General features: G+C 41.1%; 2 protein-coding genes across 2 annotated transcripts in view; one reads left to right on the forward strand and one right to left on the reverse strand.

Moving 5' to 3' along the window:
* The window catches only part of ap4b1 (adaptor related protein complex 4 subunit beta 1), a 36,041-nt gene extending 23,624 nt beyond the window's left edge, over positions 1-12,417 (reverse strand). The window contains exons 1-5 of the mRNA XM_073470118.1: positions 12,352-12,417; positions 11,953-12,086; positions 9,708-9,932; positions 9,488-9,618; positions 4,897-5,044 (exon numbers count right to left, since the gene is read on the reverse strand). Coding sequence (XP_073326219.1) covers positions 4,897-5,044; positions 9,488-9,618; positions 9,708-9,932; positions 11,953-12,065 — 617 coding nt within the window. The 5' untranslated portion in view covers positions 12,066-12,086; positions 12,352-12,417. The remainder of the gene's footprint in view (positions 1-4,896; positions 5,045-9,487; positions 9,619-9,707; positions 9,933-11,952; positions 12,087-12,351) is intronic.
* Positions 12,418-14,468: 2,051 nt separating this feature from the next.
* Positions 14,469-17,574, forward strand: LOC140999729 (uncharacterized). Its single transcript, XM_073470249.1, has 5 exons — positions 14,469-14,535; positions 15,620-15,696; positions 15,815-16,075; positions 17,137-17,281; positions 17,375-17,574. The coding sequence occupies exons 1-5, from the start codon at positions 14,469-14,471 to the stop codon at positions 17,572-17,574; spliced, it is 750 nt and encodes a 249-aa protein (XP_073326350.1).
* The last annotated feature ends 1,212 nt before the right edge of the window (positions 17,575-18,786 follow it).

Raw genomic sequence — 18,786 nt, forward strand, 5'->3', positions numbered from 1 at the left:
GCCTGAAATTCAGGCAACTGACCAGGAGCAGAAAACTACATCACCAAGCCACCCAGTGTTGCTTGAAAGTCTTCTGCAGAAGAGAAAACATCTCGAGGCCTTGCAAATAGAACCTGTCCATCTCAGATCGCCCGATGGCCTAGCAGCAGAGAACACTAGGCTTGGCTCGATACTACAAGGGCCTGTCAAGTCTCTCCGATAGTTCAGCCGCCAACATTATATCTTGGCAACTAGACACCCTACCATACAATAGTGAAAAGCTGGTGATGAGGTCATGGACAGATGACAACAGTGGTAGAGTGAATACACAGATATCCCGTTTCTGCATGTCAGTAACATGCGTAAGCTCACTGCTCAGCCTGAAGCAGAACTTCCCAGCCTGCGTGGTACAAAGAAGAATCTGAGCAGAGATCCAGTAAAGGCAGAGGCTTACCAAGATTATGAAGCTGGACAAAGCTGTGTTGCATACACTGGTATTAGCAATTAATAATTACTAGTAGTAATTATAAAAAATTCTTATTATTATTTTTAATATAAATTAATAATTACGGGGCACCACCCTGGAATCAGGGACATATTGTTAAGGTGGGGTTTTTGTTGGACCCAGAATGCTGAGGCCGGAGGCAGTAGAACAGTTAGGTCTTATACAAAGGTATCTATTTACAACAATAGCTGGGCCGTTGAGAGAGAGGAGGGCTGGCAGGCAGGTTGAGTGGTCTGGAAGCGAGGAGGTGAAATACACAGGTGAGCAGGTGGAGCTGCAGGCTGAGCGGAGAGACGCTGAGGGTACTACACACGAAGGAGGGAAAAAACACGAAGACCGTAGCAACACTAGAAATACACAGATAGCAAAAAACTTGAGAGTAGAGCACCAGTATAGTCACCATACAGGATGGAACAATCTGGCACTGGAGTAGTGAAGAGACTGGGTTGATATAGCTGGTGTTAATGAGATGATGACACAATCAGGAGGGGGAAAACAGACGGGGAGAAAACAATAACAAAAACCCTGACTGCCACGGCTGAACCGTGACACCAATAACCAAACGGAAGACAGTATCAGATGAAGGACGTTCACTTTAAATGAAAATATTTATAAAATATTTAAATAAAACTTGAACAAAATAATGGCAGAATGGCACCTACCAACCTAACACGTGCCTTTAGTCATGGTGGTGTTTTGGACAAAGCTGAACTCTGCGGGTCCAAATTAGGTGTATGCGCTACCGCAACATGCACGTCTGAGTGAGCAATGGCTTGGAAGCAAAGCTGACATGGAGAGACATCATACTCGCCTTCCTATCACTCGGTGGCCGGTGAGCGAACTCAGACTTGATCACCTTCCTCTGGTCAATGCTCGAGATAGAAATGCTAATTATCATAATTTATTAGGGTATTTATTGGGTTAATTTTACATTAAGCCAACTGTGAGATGCACCATTATGTGTAGAATAATGCCTTCACATTTAATTTGTAAATCTGGCTTATATTCACCACCTCACCATGGGTGTCGCCAATTCCCCTTGCCTTCAAAATGTATATATGCATGGGTCAAAGTTAACAGAAAAAGTATTTTTTCTATAAATCCCAATTCATGCTTCGAAAGCTTTTTAAATGATGCCCCTAAGCGTCTACATCTAAAATGTTCTACATTTTGCATACAGTTTTTGTGGGTTATCATTTAAGTTTATAGCTAACTCCTAGGTAGGGTTGCGTACCAGACTCGGTACTTATAAGGGCTCCTACCGACCTAGGAGCAAATCTTTACCTTTAACATGGAGGTTAGCACCGCAACTGCGATAAAATTATATTTACAGACGATCCATTTTAATTCACATAGAATGACTAGTGCTCGTATTTATGGGCATATAAAGTATTTAATAAGCTCCGGAAACAGACTTTAAACTACTGACTTTAAATTGTTAACTCAATCTGTTTCTCTGCAGCTTCAACACTGAACCGCTACCAGTGTTATATGCAGTATGGCAATGATGCTGCTGAAATAAAACTCAGAAAGACTGACTGACACGATGTGCATTGTTATTGGAAAAATGACTCAACATATATTTCTGTTGTTGTTGTTATTCAGTGTATGATTTAACTTTTTCCTGTGGTTCCCATGGTAAGAACTACAATTACACTTTTGTTTTACAGAAAGAGTTAAGCACCAAAAAGGTTACCATTGGGTGCCGGTATTGAATTCCAGGTAGTGGTATCTGAACCAGTATCGGTTCAATTGTGAACAGAACCCAACCCTACTCCTAGTAACAAGTAGGATTGCAACTAGGATTCTTTTAGTTCGTGTTAGTTTATCTTACTCTAAAGCAAGGAATCTATGTTTGTCTGTCTGTGCTTTGGTTTGTATATCTCGAGAACTGTTCAACCGATCTACTTCAAATGCAGGTTTGTTGCTGAAGGCCCAAGGAAGTTCAGTGCAATTTGAACAAACACCTCTCAATATTAACAAAGTTTAAATAAACAGGAAACACCACTCCGCAGCAGCAAGGTGCTTAGGGGTCACTCAGTACAGTTACGTGATGTTAGAAAAAGTCAGACTATTGCATTAGTCTGACTTAAACCAGACTTTTAAATGTAAACATGTTAGTCCAACTGAAATTGTACTAAATCGAATTTCTCAAAGTAGGACAAACACACCCAGATAATGGAACCTGGAAGTCGTCCATGGCCTTAATGTGTAGCAGGAAGCCGGGAAAAATGAAAGAAGACGACGACGAAGGTATTAACACAATATATATTATGTAATGTACAGTGCCAAAAAGTCACCCATGTTTTTACCATTCGCTGTGCAGCCTGTTTGCCGATTCTTAACTTGTTTGGTATGTGACATAATAGGTCAACCAGATGAAGGTCCAGTAGCAACTAGCTGAAACGGTGCATATCACCACCTGCCGTGGTGGAGTCGGACATACTTCCGTCAATAATTCGATTCTCCCCTGGTGCTTGTATACTGGGACAATGGCAGTAGTCCAATTAAATAGCCTAATCAAGCTACTACCATAGCTCAACCTAAGTGTGCATGGATAAATACTGACTGAGAAACGCACACAAAACACACACTCGCACACGAACACACAAAGCAGCAGACAACTGTAGATAGGCAGTTTGACTCTGCACTTCAGCCCAGCACAGCAGGGATTTTCATTTCAATGACAACGGGGCTAACCGCTTTAGGGTCTTTAAAGCGATAGTTGGGGTCTTTTGATGTGGGGTTGTATGAGGTATGTTTGGAGAAACAGTACATAGCAGCAGCAGCGAAGCAGGGTATAGTACTGCTAAAAGAGGCACACCTAATAGAAATATATATCCATTTAAGTGTACGCTTTTATGAACATTTTTGGTGCTTTACATTGTTGTCAGACAGCCACGTAATACAGTGTGGTGCAGGCACAGCTGCACCTGTGCGTAAGAATACAGAATATGGATTGTGCCTACCACTATGTCAGCGTTTGTCATATTTGCCCAGATTCTGATCATATCCGTTATATGGATGAGACGTCTAACATTTAAATGAATAAACCCAAGGCCTCTTCTACCTTTGAAATCTGAGGAAGTAAATAAACAATGCACAGGCTTAGAAGGCCAGGGGTGGGGCTGAACACTTCCAGACATCAAGGAAAGTGTAACTGATTCAAGAATTGTCGTTGGAGAAGTTGAGAGTTGTCTTTCGTATAACAAGGTGAATTCTCTCCCTGTTGTTCCCATTTAGTTCATTCAATCCAGGGTTACAGTGAATAAGCATCAGAAATATAAATAAATACATTAGGCCAACTTAAATGCTGTCTTGTTGAGTATAGAGTTGTATGGGACCTCAAGCTGAACAATGGAGGTAGTTAGGTTGGCAGACCAGAGAAACATAGCCACTTCAACTCACCCAAGGTCCACAGCTCTTCAGCGTGCTACCTGGCCATAGAATCCAAAACGCAACAGGAAAAATGAGTCCTTAATACAAGTTTGAGCTAAAGCAGCTAACCCACATTGAGTGCAGGTCTGCATAGAAATAACAGAATAGTGACAAAATCTGGCAGCCACTGTACCACTTAAATGATTTGTTGAGTGCTACTTTGTCCCACTGAGATGCGTAGGTACGGAGTACAGCAGGTGGATTCCAAGTAGGTCTAGGCATTAACCAGCCATGGGGGATTCCAGGTAGGCCTCAAATAGTCCAGAATGCAGCAACGATCTTAAAACATCTAATCACAAAGTGTAATCCAAAGATCCCAGATCAGAGATCAGCTTCTGAAACACAAACAATGGGCTGACTTGGCTGCCTTCTTGGAATCTTGTGATCATTTTTCACTCAAACTGCAGAGCGGTCATTTTTACCCCTAGTAGAAACCATTCTTCAATGTCATGCTCAACATTTATGCCACGTCCAGTTGCCTAGCAACGGCCATTGTTTAGTCAAGACATCTTTTTGACTGCATGCCTATGCTTACAGAGGGCTATATCAATGTTACTAAAAGATAGCAAAAACAAGAAATGGACCATAACAAATGAAACACTGATGCCCTGGCAATGTTTCAGAACATGCAGGAGCGAAAAACAGATGGAGGAGAGATCACTATGGTGATTGACCAGTCATTTTCACCTGATGAATTGTCTTCAGCTGCAGAGTAAAAGCCTCCACCCCCTCATATACAAAGACCTAGACTTCTGGCGACAGTTACGTTCCTGTTTTTCATGATAACTCTGATTTAAAATGAAATGCTACAAGTAGTAGTACTCCTCTAGTTCCCATTATTTTATATCCCATAACATTATCTTTCAGTATTTATCAAAAATTCAGTCCAGTGCGACCCCAACACAACAGACTTCTTTGTTTTGACAGTTTTCATTTGGTGACATGGTTTTCTGATAATCTAACTCTGAGCCAACCTGTTAAGGAGGTGATGGGTGATAGGTTTGTTAATAGCGACTCCTCCCTCCTCCTTAAGGATCTCCTCCAGAGCTCGGAGGCAGTTTACCATCACCACAGGGTCTGGGTCCCTCAGCAGGCTGTACAGCTCGTTCACTACTGCAGCATCTGGAACAAACATTAACAAGATGTTTGTGGACCTGATGTGGATGTACATACAAAGAGCATGAAAACGTTAACCATTAAGAGGTAGAGGTGGGGTGAAAACAATTTTATCCTTCTCAGAGTGTGAACACAGATTAGAAAACACAGTGGCTGGCAAATCAGTTCTGTACTTGCCCCTTTTACAGCAGAACCTTCTTTTGCATGATTGTTTAATAATAGTATTATATACTAAAAAAAGATGCATCATGCATCTGTTTTAGTGATTTAGTGCCTGTCTGTCCATCGTTTGAGCAGTCATAAAGGAAATACAAATTGTGGATGTGGAGCTACATTTAACAGAATAATGCACTAAATCCTCAAGGTCCACAGCAATCAGCAACTCAGCTCAAATTTGCTATGCTATTTCATATTTCCAGGTTTCTCAAAATAGACTGGAGAGTTTCTCTAAGTTTGTTTTGATTTAAATTAGAGATATATTCTGGTTATATTGATGAAATGTTTCTCGTTTAAAGTTTGGTATTTTAGACATGAGGTGAGAAATGTAGCTCTGTCTCTGTCCTCTGTCACATTGGGAGCACAGTCTCTGCTCCTCTGGCAGCTAGCTCTATTTATGCTGACCCTTCTCTATAGCTACGCTGTGCTTCCTTAGTCTGTACATAGTCAAAGCTTTGCTCAATTTAGGAGCTTTTACTGTGATCAGATAATTTGCTCGTGTGAAGTCTGGTTTTTGAGTCAGATAACATTCTAATTTATGTCATGTTTTAGTTTATTCCTTCCAATTCGTGACATAGTTTTTGTAAGTTGATAACTTGGTTTGGTCTTTTCTGGCTTCAGAACCTTAGCTGACTGCTATTGAGCACTGAGGACAGTAGAAATGTCCTCTGCTGCTCTGAGTGAATATGATTTAAATAAAAAATTTTAAACGTTCTAGCTTAATTAATCTGACCATTTAGCAATCACAATATCAAATCCTCTATATCCACCGATATCAGAGTATGCTCATGCTATGACCACCCATGACACTACGCTGCTACATTCCACGATCAACCTCATTACAACTATCCACCAACTTATTACAACTATCCACCAACTCATTACAACTATCCACCAACTCATTACAACTATCCACCACCTCATTACAACTATCCACCAACTCATTACAACTATCCACCAACTCATTACAACTATCCACCAACTCATTACAACTATCCACCAACTTATTACAACTATCCACCAACTCATTACAACTATCCACCAACTCATTACAACTATCCACCAACTCATTACAACTATCCACCACCTCATTACAACTATCCACCAACTTATTACAACTATCCACCAACTCATTACAACTATCCACCAACTTATTACAACTATCCACCAACTCATTACAACTATCCACCAACTCATTACAACTATCCACCACCTCATTACAACTATCCACCAACTCATTACAACTATCCACCAACTCATTACAACTATCCACCAACTTATTACAACTATCCACCAACTCATTACAACTATCCACCAACTCATTACAACTATCCACCAACTCATTACAACTATCCACCACCTCATTACAACTATCCACCAACTTATTACAACTATCCACCAACTCATTACAACTATCCACCAACTTATTACAACTATCCACCAACTCATTACAACTATCCACCAACTTATTACAACTATCCACCAACTCATTACAACTATCCACCAACTCATTACAACTATCCACCAACTCATTACAACTATCCACCACCTCATTACAACTATCCACCAACTTATTACAACTATCCACCAACTCATTACAACTATCCACCAACTTATTACAACTATCCACCAACTTATTACAACTATCCACCAACTCATTACAACTATCCACCAACTCATTACAACTATCCACCACCTCATTACAACTATCCACCAACTCATTACAACTATCCACCAACTCATTACAACTATCCACCAACTTATTACAACTATCCACCAACTCATTACAACTATCCACCAACTCATTACAACTATCCACCAACTCATTACAACTATCCACCACCTCATTACAACTATCCACCAACTTATTACAACTATCCACCAACTCATTACAACTATCCACCAACTTATTACAACTATCCACCAACTCATTACAACTATCCACCAACTCATTACAACTATCCACCACCTCATTACAACTATCCACCAACTCATTACAACTATCCACCACCTCATTACAACTATCCACCAACTTATTACAACTATCCACCAACTCATTACAACTATCCACCAACTCATTACAACTATCCACCAACTTATTACAACTATCCACCACCTCATTACAACTATCCACCAACTTATTACAACTATCCACCAACTCATTACAACTATCCACCAACTTATTACAACTATCCACCAACTCATTACAACTATCCACCACCTCATTACAACTATCCACCAACTTATTACAACTATCCACCAACTTATTACAACTATCCACCACCTCATTACAACTATCCACCAACTTATTACAACTATCCACCAACTCATTACAACTATCCACCAACTTATTACAACTATCCACCACCTCATTACAACTATCCACCAACTTATTACAACTATCCACCAACTTATTACAACTATCCACCACCTCATTACAACTATCCACCAACTTATTACAACTATCCACCAACTTATTACAACTATCCACCAACTTATTACAACTATCCACCACCTCATTACAACTATCCACCAACTTATTACAACTATCCACCAACTTATTACAACTATCCACCACCTCATTACAACTATCCACCAACTTATTACAACTATCCACCAACTTATTACAACTATCCACCACCTCATTACAACTATCCACCAACTTATTACAACTATCCATCAACTTATTACAACTATCCACCAACTTATTACAACTACTAAGTTGGTGGATAGTTGTAATAAGTTGGTGAATAAGGTAATGAGGTGGTGGATAGTTGTAATGAGGTGGTCCAGATGTAAGTGGACAGCAGAGTCTTGACCTGAGGAGTTGGCCCTCCTGTGTTGTGCCATTCGTTTATGGAGGAGTTGTTCCATCAACTACAACTTTGTTGAGTGGTCCGAACAGAATCACCTGAGGCTGAATGTCAACAAGACCAGAGAGATGGTGATTGACTTCAGGAGGAAGAAGATGCCTTCACAGCCACTACGGATCAGGGGGGAGGTGGTGGAAGAGGTGGACGACTACAAGTACCTGGGAGTGGTGATAGACAACAGATTGGACTGGAAAACTAATACCGAGGCTGTGTACAAGAAGGGGATGAGCAGACTCTATTTCCTGAGGAAGCTGAGAGCCTTCAACGTGTGCAGCAAGATGTTGGAGATCTTCTACCAGTCTGTTGTTGCCGGCGCAATTTTCTTTGCTGCTGTGTGTTGGGGCAGCAGCATCAGAGCCAGCGACACTAACAGACTTGATAAAATCATCAAGAAGGCTGGCTCTGTACTTGGTCTCAGGCTGGACTCTTTTGAGACCGTGGTGGTGAGGAGAACGCTGAAGAAACTTTTATCCATCATGGACAATGATCAGCACCCTCTCGCTGCTTCAGCTCCGCTGTCGAAGGGGCAGATACAGGAAATCTTTCCTGCCACATGCCATCACACTGTACAATAACAGCTAAAGCTCTGGTCATAACATACAGTCTCTACGCACTTTATATGTTTTTACACTGTTCTGCTCCTCATCTGTTCACTGCACCTTATATTTTATTTTGCACTACAATTAATACTGCTTATGTTTACATCAACACTGCTCATTTATACATTTTTATACATATTTTTTATATATATACATTTGTTATATTACATTTTATATTGCTATGTTAATATGTCTAGGTTGTTCTTTTTATTTCACTGTGTTGTCATTCGTCTCTGTGTGTAATGCTGCTGCTACACCTTAATTTCCCAGCTTGGGATCAATAAAGTATATCTATTCTATTCTATTCTATTCTATTCTATTCTATTCTATTCTATTCTATTCTAGACTACTACTGTTAGTAGTAGTATATGCTTGGACATTGGGGAGACAAAACAACCTCTCCATAAACGATTGGCACAACACAGGAGAGCCAACTCCTCAGGTCAAGACTCGGTTTTCCACTTACATCTGGACCACCTCATTACAACTATCCACCACCTCATTACAACTATCCACCACCTCATTACAACTATTCACCACCTCATTACAACATTTAAATATGTCATGGCAAAATTTTGCTCAGAACTACAAACACTGCTAGAGCTTTGATACTTCAAGTCTGTCTTGTTTTTCTATGCATCTTACAAGCAGGCGAAGTTGTGTCAGAACCCATAACATTTGTTACTGAATTACAGTGATAGACAGAAAGTATGACAGTGGTAAAGAAAAACAGAAACAAGAAAGCTATCCATCCACACTACCAATCTCAGAGTTGGGTTGGAGATTGTGTAGCTTGGCCCAACCAAGTACAGCCACTCGTCGTACACATGCTGCTCTGTCCCTCAGTCCTGCTGTCAGAGGCTGCTCCACATACTCGACCAGACTGGGTAACCTAGGACACACAGTCAAAAATTTAACTATTCCTGCAGTCACAGGCTGATGTTACAGTTTGTACTAAGGGCGATGTGTATAGCATCTCACCTGAGATTGGTCATGTTCCTCAGGGCAAGGCTGCGGACCATGGGGTTTGGATCCTGACAATCTTTCCTCAGGGTATTGATGACTAGCAGAGACAGCTCTGGGTTTAAAGTTGCATAGGAACACAGGAAGACATAGACCAGTTTCTTCTGGACTACATCTACTGTGGCACATGCTTTAACCATCTCACTGAACAGGCCTGAAACATCCACACCCTGGGACATTGCCCTGAGACAGAAAGATAGGGGAGTGGAGGTAAAAAGAATGCGTTTAGGAGGGAGAAATGCAATGGAAATCAGGAGAAAAAAGATAAACGGTGAAAGAGTAAGGTCTCATTCAGACCAAATCAGGCATTATGGTGAAAAAGCAAGCAATCCCATTCATTTTGAGTGTGGGTAGTGCATTTAGGCTGGAAGTCAAGAACTCTTCAGCTACTTGACTTTAAGGGACTATTTTATAAAAGAGGAGATGCCAGGCCTTCAGATGATATGAATGGTACTAGTGGTACAATACAGAAATTTCTTTGGGTAATTTATAATTGTTAAACACTCAGTGAATTAACTGTGTCAGTGCTCTGATGTCATTTTAGATGATAAAGTTTATGTTTACTGTAAAACATCCTGCCTCTTTTATGTACATCTTTTTCACAAGGGTTTATGTGTATATTCTGTGTGGATAAGAATATCTGCCGATATATGGATGTATGAATTTCTGTGCTGCCCAATATCTAGTATCTATCTAGTAAAGGCATCAGCCCAAAAGATCAATGTAACTTTATAACATTAACATTGAATAGCTGCGAGAAATGAGAACATGAGTCACCAGCTCAATGGCTAACCCCCTATAACCAGGACAGACCAAGCATGCAGAGGAAGATCAACACTATATTAACAAGACTAAGATTAATTCAGGTACGATATCTTACTGGTTACTTTAACCTGCCGGTTGTCTATCTAAAGTAATCAAATTATTTATTGTATAACATACCTGAAAATATTAGTCCATGTGTTGTAATGTCTTGTTTTGTTCAATCAGCAGTCCAAAACCCAAATACATGAGGTCAGTCTACTATGATTAATTGACAATTCTTATTAATTGACTAATTTTTTCAGCTCTACAAGTAATGACATTGCCACATTCTGGCAGTGTAAACAGGACTTCATGGGAACTTGGAGGTGACAGGGTACATGCACAATGCACATACACTTAGTCGCCACTTTAAGAGGAACACCTGTACAATCTATTTCAATTTAACACAACAGCCCTGAATTGCCATGAATTCTACCTTAAGAAGTTCATATGTTTTCGTTTTTGTTGACATTGTCAGAGTGAGGGAGTGAGGACTTGGTCTTCTTTGGTCTTCAGTAGTTGTGTCAAAGCTTTGAGGTGTGTTCAGGCTCATTATCCTGCTGCAGTATGAATCCTTCTCCAAAAAGATCAAACCAGAGGGTGGAGCATGTCTCTGAAGAATGGAGTGGTGCTTCTCCTGGGTCAGGGTGGAGTCAGTTCTGAGGTATCATTCTCTCTCCTGTTCGTCTCCTTACATATACCCTTCTGTTACTGACACTAATCTATCACTGTGATTCATCAATAAATGGACTTTTTCCATCATCCACTGTGAAATTCTGGCATTTCTTAGCCCACCTCAAGTGTTTGTCCTTGTTTCCATCCTGAGAAGTGGTTCAGAAACTGCTGCTCATCCTCTGAGACACTACAAGACAGCCTTCTTCTGACAGGGCTGACTGGAGTCTTTGTTGTTTATTTAGTAAATTCTGTATCTGTGATGAAGTTGCTTCTATATCTCTCAGTGAACTAAGCTTGATGTATTGATGTCCTGAAGGTGTGCTCACTTTGGCTCTGCCTGATCGTGCTTTGGATACATCTGATCCAGTTTCTGTAAAGTGTTTTAAAGTTACATTCACTGCCCCATCAGAAACCTTTAGCCTAGCCATGATTTGACACTGACAAAGCCACTGTTTGCTTACAATGACAATTTGACTTCTGACACTTTCATTTACTTTCTGAATCCTCAAACTGTCTGATTATTTTTTGGATAAATGTGACAATATTAGAGATTTTCAAAGTGTTACAACTGAATTAATGCCTCTTTGACAGTGTATCAAATGGAAAATAATAGGATTCATAAAAAACGACTTTCTGGCTCAGCAGTTGTATTGAATGGCATTAGACTGTATAGGTGTATCTACTGAAGCAGTCTGGTGTCTGTGTGCGTGCGTGTGTAACCTACCTGATGACTTTGAGGATGGTGTTTCTGTAGCGCAGCTGGTCAGATTGGACGTTGGGGTTGGACAGAGCTCTCCTCAGCTCCCTCACCGTATCCTCACTGCCCAGATAAGGCATGACGGCTGCAGCCAACCCGCACTGACACAGCAGAAAAAACACAACATGGGTTCTCAGATTAAAGCACTTACACATGATATTAAACATTAGCTTGTTCACAGAAAGCTACTAAAGGGTCTAAGGGACGTTCGACAGATCTTAACACATTCAACCGGTGTAGTACAAAATGATCACAGACCAGAAGAGAATAAACCTTTATTCACCGACACATCTACTTCTCAACCAATTAATCTAAAACATCACTTGCTACATTCTCAACACACTTCTGTTAATATTAAAACATTACCGGTTGCACTTCAAAAGGGGAACAATATTTTGTTGACTCGATTGTTTACACCGTGCACACTTCCGCATTTCTTCTTCTGCTTTTAGTTCCTCTACTTGGTCGTGTGCTGCCACCTGCTTGTTGGGGTGGGGATAACCATACACATATATATTAGTTGGCCCGTTGCTGCGAAACATCAACGCCTCCGCCATATTGGATGTTGCAGGTCTGCCCTGTATACAAATACTAGTAGAAGTGAAAATTGTGGGTTTTCTGATTAAAAACACTAACGTTTACATTGAACTGATTTTGATTAATCGTTTTTATATTCAGTGATTTATATTAATTTAAGTACTAATAATGACAATCAATGAGACAAAAAATGAACAAAGTCTGCAAATCAAAATAAGACACTGCAACTGGCAGTGAGTCTGCTTTCTTTTCTTTTAACAGTCAAGTGATATACTCCATTACAGAAACTATAGACACTTGTTTTATTGTATACAATAACATTTTTTTATACCATTTTTTAGTAAAGTTGCAGTAGGCTACTATTACAAATATGCACCATATATTATACATATATATATATATATATATATATATATATATATATATATATATATATATATATATATATATATATATATATATATATATACACACACATCAGTTGTCCATATTTAAAGCTAAATTAAATGAAACAAGCTGACAGTAGACAGTGACCTGTAGTAACACTGGTATGGTCCTTTAAACATGCTGACACATATGTCTGTTACTGCACCAAGTGTATGTATTTTTTATGTGGCAGCCTTTATGTTCACTAAATTTCCCTCTGGACAAAGAAGTAAGTAATCTTGAATTTTAGCACTTAGTCCTCATATGATATTGATCAAACAAAATGTAGACAACTGACTTGCATAATAGATGCATATTTATTTTTCTTTACCATAAAATGTTATTGTATACAATAAAAAAGTATAATTTTCTGTCATGGAGTATATGACAGAAAATAGTTATAGTTTGGAAGGTTTATTCCACCCAAATACTACTTCATTATTTATAGTTAAGGGTTGATTCCACCTAAATACCTCTCATCCAAGAGGCTTCTTCAGTTCTAACTTACTGGAGGGGAGTTGCAGGCTTTTAAACTCTGTGTGGGAGTGTCCTTACAGAGTCGTTAAGGACACGTGTGAGCTCTGAGTTTCAGAGTCATTAGGGCCACTTGTGGGTCGTTGACTTAACCGGCCTTCATGTGGGTTGCTAGGGCTAGGTGAGCTCAGGTGTGAATGGTTGTTAAGCTGTCTGGGGAGGGAACTCAGTACTGCATTGTAGGTGGGTGATAAGTAATGTCGTAGTCCACCTCCTCTGTTCAAAGAAGGTCGTTCCAGTTTGACATAGATGGATTCCTTAACTCCTCTTTCAAACCATCTGTCTTCTCTGGCCAAGATGTTTACATTGTTGTCCTCAAAGGAATGATTTTTCTCCTTCAGATGTAAGTGACAGCAGAGTCTTGACCTGGAGTTGGCCCTCCTGTGTTGTGCCATTCGTTTATGGAGAGGTGTGCGTAACCAAGATGGCACAGACAGCGACAACCAGAGTGAATCTGATTTCGCCAATGAACTTGACCCAGCCCTCACCAAAGCCCTTAATTCAATGACTGCTGACATCATAAAAGTAACTGAAGAAAAACTCAGTCCTCCTGAGAACATTCACAAAGCATTCTGTTGATCTCCAGACTGCTAGCAAGTGGCTGGATGAAGCAGAGGCTAGGATATTAGCCGCACAACACAAGAACCAAGAATTTTCGAGGGAAAGCAAGTTATAGTGCTTTAACAGAGAGTCTGGATATGGCGGAGAACTACAGCAGGCGTTTGAATATTCGGGTTGTGGGTCTGGCAGAAAACACAGAGAGGGCCAGTGGACTTCTTTGAATCATGGCTGCCACACATCCTCAAGATGTTCACCAAAGCTGACCACTAAAACTGGAAAGAGCGCATTGAATAAAAGTCCCACGTAATTGCTGCTGCGATTCCACGCATTCTTTTCTTTTTACAACGACTTCTCAACAGTGATGAAGAAATGTAAGGCATATGATGCAGTGAAACTGGCTGCGGGAATGTGAGATTCCATCTGCCATGCTCTTCTCAGCTACTCCCAGGTGTCTCATGGAGGTTCCAAAGGAGGGTTGTCACACCGGAGCAGGTACACAATTACCTTGACTCCCTGTCTGGACCATGATTTTCCAGAGCACGGACCAAACATGCAGGTTGTCTCGTCTTTAACATTTCTTTCTAGATACCATTTTGATCATTATGATCATTTTGTGTCGTAATGAGTGCATTACTTTTCAACTGTCACTCCCACGGGAAGGACCTCTTTCGCTGTTTGCAATATTTTACTTTTTGCACAGCTAGCTTGCTCTTATGTTGTGAATCTGAAATCTGTTGTTGGTTTGGTGAACAGTCCCTGTTATTGTGGGGAAAAACCCTCAAATTATCTTCATTTAAAAACTTTTTTTTTTTTACAGTTCTTGTTATGCTGGTGTAGCCGGTAGTGAAATGTCCGTCCAAGCTAGCATAGGGCCAGATAGGCCGTAGCACCTCCTACTTCCGTGTTTACGAATGGTCTGATTGACTGTACTGAAGAGACAGTGCTTCCCTCTCTGACTCCAGGTGTGACCTGTTGTGGCGGTGACGTGCAGTGTCCTGGTAGGCGTTCATTTTTGTGAAAGTTGAGGCATAGCTGCGGTGTGTTTTACCCTCTGCATTTATTGTTTTTCCCCCAAGAAGTTAAGCTGTCGTGGCCTCACAGCCCTATATTGCATCAACACGTTTCTTTTGTCTCTGTGCATGTGCTATAGGACAGGCGGCGTGTGGCCGTCCCAGGAGGTGGGGGGTTGGTGATAGAGTTCCTCACCTGATCACACCCTCTTAATCTTGTGTTTGGTGGTGTTTTTTTTTCATTCTCATCAACTATATGTATTGTTTGGTCACCTTTGTGCTTTGTTTTGCAGAGTGTGGTGGGGGCTCTGTCCCAAATAACATAAGGGCAGCCTCCCAGACCAACCCACCAGGGCCATCGGAGCTGGGGACTAACCCTGTATCACAAAGGATGGAGCTACCTGCTGCCAGATGATTTCATCGACTCAATGTGGTACATGGCTCCAGTTAGCGTGTCGATCTTCATGACTTCTAATTGTTTCGTTTTGTTCTCTTGGAAAACTAATTACTCTCATGTTCTCTCTGCGATCAGTGTTCCCCAGCACTCCGGTTTCCTGTGTTTCCAGCTCCAGCCATTCAGCCCTCCGCACCTCTGCAGCCAGCAGCCTCACTCCATGCTCACCGGCGTACCACTAGCGTCACCGTGAGCTACCGTACCTCCACCTCCACGCTACCAGACAGGGACTCAGCCTGGAGCGCTCAATTCCTTCACTTGCAGAACTGTTATGAAATCAATAAATCACTCCTTAACCTACCTCCAGCCTCAGTGTCCGCATTTGGGTCCACACTCTACCAAACCGAGTGTAACAGAATCATCTGGCCAAGATATGGACCCAGCGGATCCAAATTCCATCCATCAGGCCCTGAACACTCAAGGTACCCTCGTGGGAAGACACAAACAAATGCTTCAGGGACTAATGAAATCACTTCAGACTCTAACTAGCAGCATTTCCCAGATTGGCCATCAAGTCAACCTGCTCATCTCCCAACCTCCTGCCTCCTCCTTGACTACACCTGCTGCTGTGAGTAACCCCCCCAGTACGAGTCCTCTTCTCCCCCGGCCAAAGAACCCTTTGTTCCCCCACCAGAACATTACTCCGGAGATTTAGGGTCATGGAGTAGGTTTTTACTTCAATGCTCTCATGTACTCAATTTGCAACCTACCAGCTACGCCTCTGATAAAGTAAAAAGTAATCCAATTGTGATCTCTGACCATGCCCCTGTAGGTATAAATATAACACTTCTGACCCAGAGAACTAAACGTATGTGGCGGCTTGATCCACTCCTGCTCGCTAACTCTGACTTTGTGCAGTTTATTTCAGAACAAACTGAAATCTTTCTAGATATAAGTGTGACAGATGTCATCTTGGCTTCAACTCTTTGTAATTATTTCTGGATTATTGCTCACAATGCGTATACTAGAAAAATCACTTATGGAAGTACTGATGCGCTATCTTCAAAAATTAAGTCATTGAATAGACTCATATCTGCCTCTCCGACCCCTGACTTGATCAAAAAGAGAGTAGGTTTACAAACTGAAGTTGATCTCATAACCACCACCCAAGCAGAGAGACTAATCTTTAAGTCATGAAGTAGGTTTTATGAAGAAGGAGATAAACATCTCACAGATTAGATTATCTGATGGCTCCTCAAGCCATTAATAATCAATTTAAAGAGTTCTACTCCAAACTATATTATTCAGATTCAACACCAGATCATTACCAATTTGACACTTTTTCTCTAATTTGAATAATCCTACAATCAGCTGTGACTCTAAGGAGAAATGAGAGTTGAATCTTACACTGCAGGAAATTGTCACTGCAATAATGTCTCTTCAGAGTGGGAATGCTCCAGGTCCAGATGGGTTCCCAACACAACCCATCTATTATACTGTTCTTAAAGAAAAATAAGGACCCTCCGGATTGCACATCCTATAGACCAATCAGTTTAACAAACTGTGATGGTAAAGTGTTTTCAAAAGTCACTGGACTCCATCTTGACACGCTTCTTGTCACGATCTCTCACTCTGTGGAGGATTTTGTGTTTTTCGTGCTTGGAGTGTTTTTTTCTGTTTTGCCTGCAGAGGTGGACGGAGAGGCTGGCCGGAGGTTTCCCCCCATTGGAGCTGCTGATGTACACACACCTGCAGCAGCTTGGCAATCAGCACCTGCTGATAAGCCCCGCTCTCCACGCTACCTGCTGCCAGATGATTTCGTCAGTCAGATGTGGTATATGGCTCAACCTAGTTCGCCTTCTAGTGCTCCACTAGTGTTTCATGTGTTTTTCCTTCAAGACATAATTGTGCTTTGTTCTGTCTCCAGTTACCACCTGCGATCCCGCTCCACCTGTGACTCCATTCCCAGCAACCCTGCTCTCAGCGCCTCTGCAGCAAACACCTCTGCCCTGCGCTCACCGGAGTACCTACACGCCACACAGCCCACCAGCACCAGCTACCTCTCCTCCTCCCACCTCTCGGACTGGGACTCACGCCTGTCCAGCTCACTACCCTCACCTGCAATAACTGTGTTCAGTCAAATAAATAACTTAGCTCTCCTTATCCTGCCTTGTGTCCGCTTTTGGGTCCAACAACCTACCACTGAGTGTAACACTTCTACCTCATATCATCTCAGATGACCAAACTAGGTGTGTTCATGGCAGACAGTCCTATTTCAATTTGAGACGGCTGTTTAACGTTATCTATGCTAAGTCTAATACCATGTCCCCAGAATCAGTGATATGGCTTGATGCTGAAAAGGCATTTGACAGAGTCGACTGGGACCATCTCCTACATACACTCAATAAGTTTGGATTTGGCCCTAATTGGCCCCCTCCACTACTTTTTGTTCTTGCTATAGAGCCACTTTTCATAGCTCTTAGAGGCAATAATAGTATACAAGGTATTGTACGCGGTGGCCCAACTCATACATCTCACTTTATACAGATGATTAATATGTTACTAACCCCGTTAGAACCACACCTGAGGCCCTTAGAGTTTTTGACATTTTTTGAAAAATATCAGGGTACAAACTTCATTTTAACAAAAGTGAATACTTCCCTATTAGCAAAAATGCTGAAGAATATCACAATCTACCGTTTAAACCTTCAGTTGACTTCTTTACATACTTTGGGGTAAAAGTGACCAGTTTATTTAAAAGCAACTGAGAAGCAATTTCACCCGTCTTCTAGAACAGTGCAAAAATTACATTAAATGATTATGTGATAATGATCTTTTGCACCATTATCTCTTATTTGAAGAAAAACACTGTAAAGATGAGTACTGTACCCAAAATCTTATATTTGTTCCAAACGATACCTACTTTTTTACCACAGTCATTTTTTAGGCATTTTAACCAGATGATCTCTTCCATTATTTGGAATGGTAAATCAGCCTGCATAAGGAAGGAATTCATGGAAAGGCCAAAAGACCTAGGTCTTCCTTCCAGACCTGCGCTCATATAACTGGGCTGCAATGTTATTAATATGTTATTTCCCTCTGGCTAAAGGATTGGAATGGTATGGACCCCGCGTGGCTGCAGATTGAAATGACCATAAGCAGTCCACACTTGCTCCCTGCTATGCTCTTGTGCGTCTTTACCGTCACTAGTAAATAATATTAATGGGAATATAATTGTGACCCAATCACAACGTATTGTGAACAGTTAAAAAAATCCCTCGGTATTCAGAACATTTCTATTCACTTACCTATAGTAATCAATCGCCTTTTCCAACCATC

The sequence above is a fragment of the Pagrus major genome, chromosome 7 (assembly GCF_040436345.1).
Source record: "Pagrus major chromosome 7, Pma_NU_1.0".
NCBI classification, from domain to species: Eukaryota; Metazoa; Chordata; class Actinopteri; order Spariformes; family Sparidae; genus Pagrus; species Pagrus major.

What these genes read in the sequence shown, in the direction of transcription:
- LOC140999729 (XM_073470249.1), top strand. Translation starts at nt 14,469, where the DNA reads ATGCTCTTCTCAGCTACTCCCAGGTGTCTCATGGAGGTTCCAAAGGAG. An exon ending in GGCGTACCACTAGCGTCACC is followed by an intron (nt 15,697 to 15,814) that starts GTGAGCTACCGT and finishes ACCTACCTCCAG; the next exon opens with CCTCAGTGTCCGCATTTGGG. An exon ending in CCTTGACTACACCTGCTGCT is followed by an intron (nt 16,076 to 17,136) that starts GTGAGTAACCCC and finishes TTTTGCCTGCAG; the next exon opens with AGGTGGACGGAGAGGCTGGC.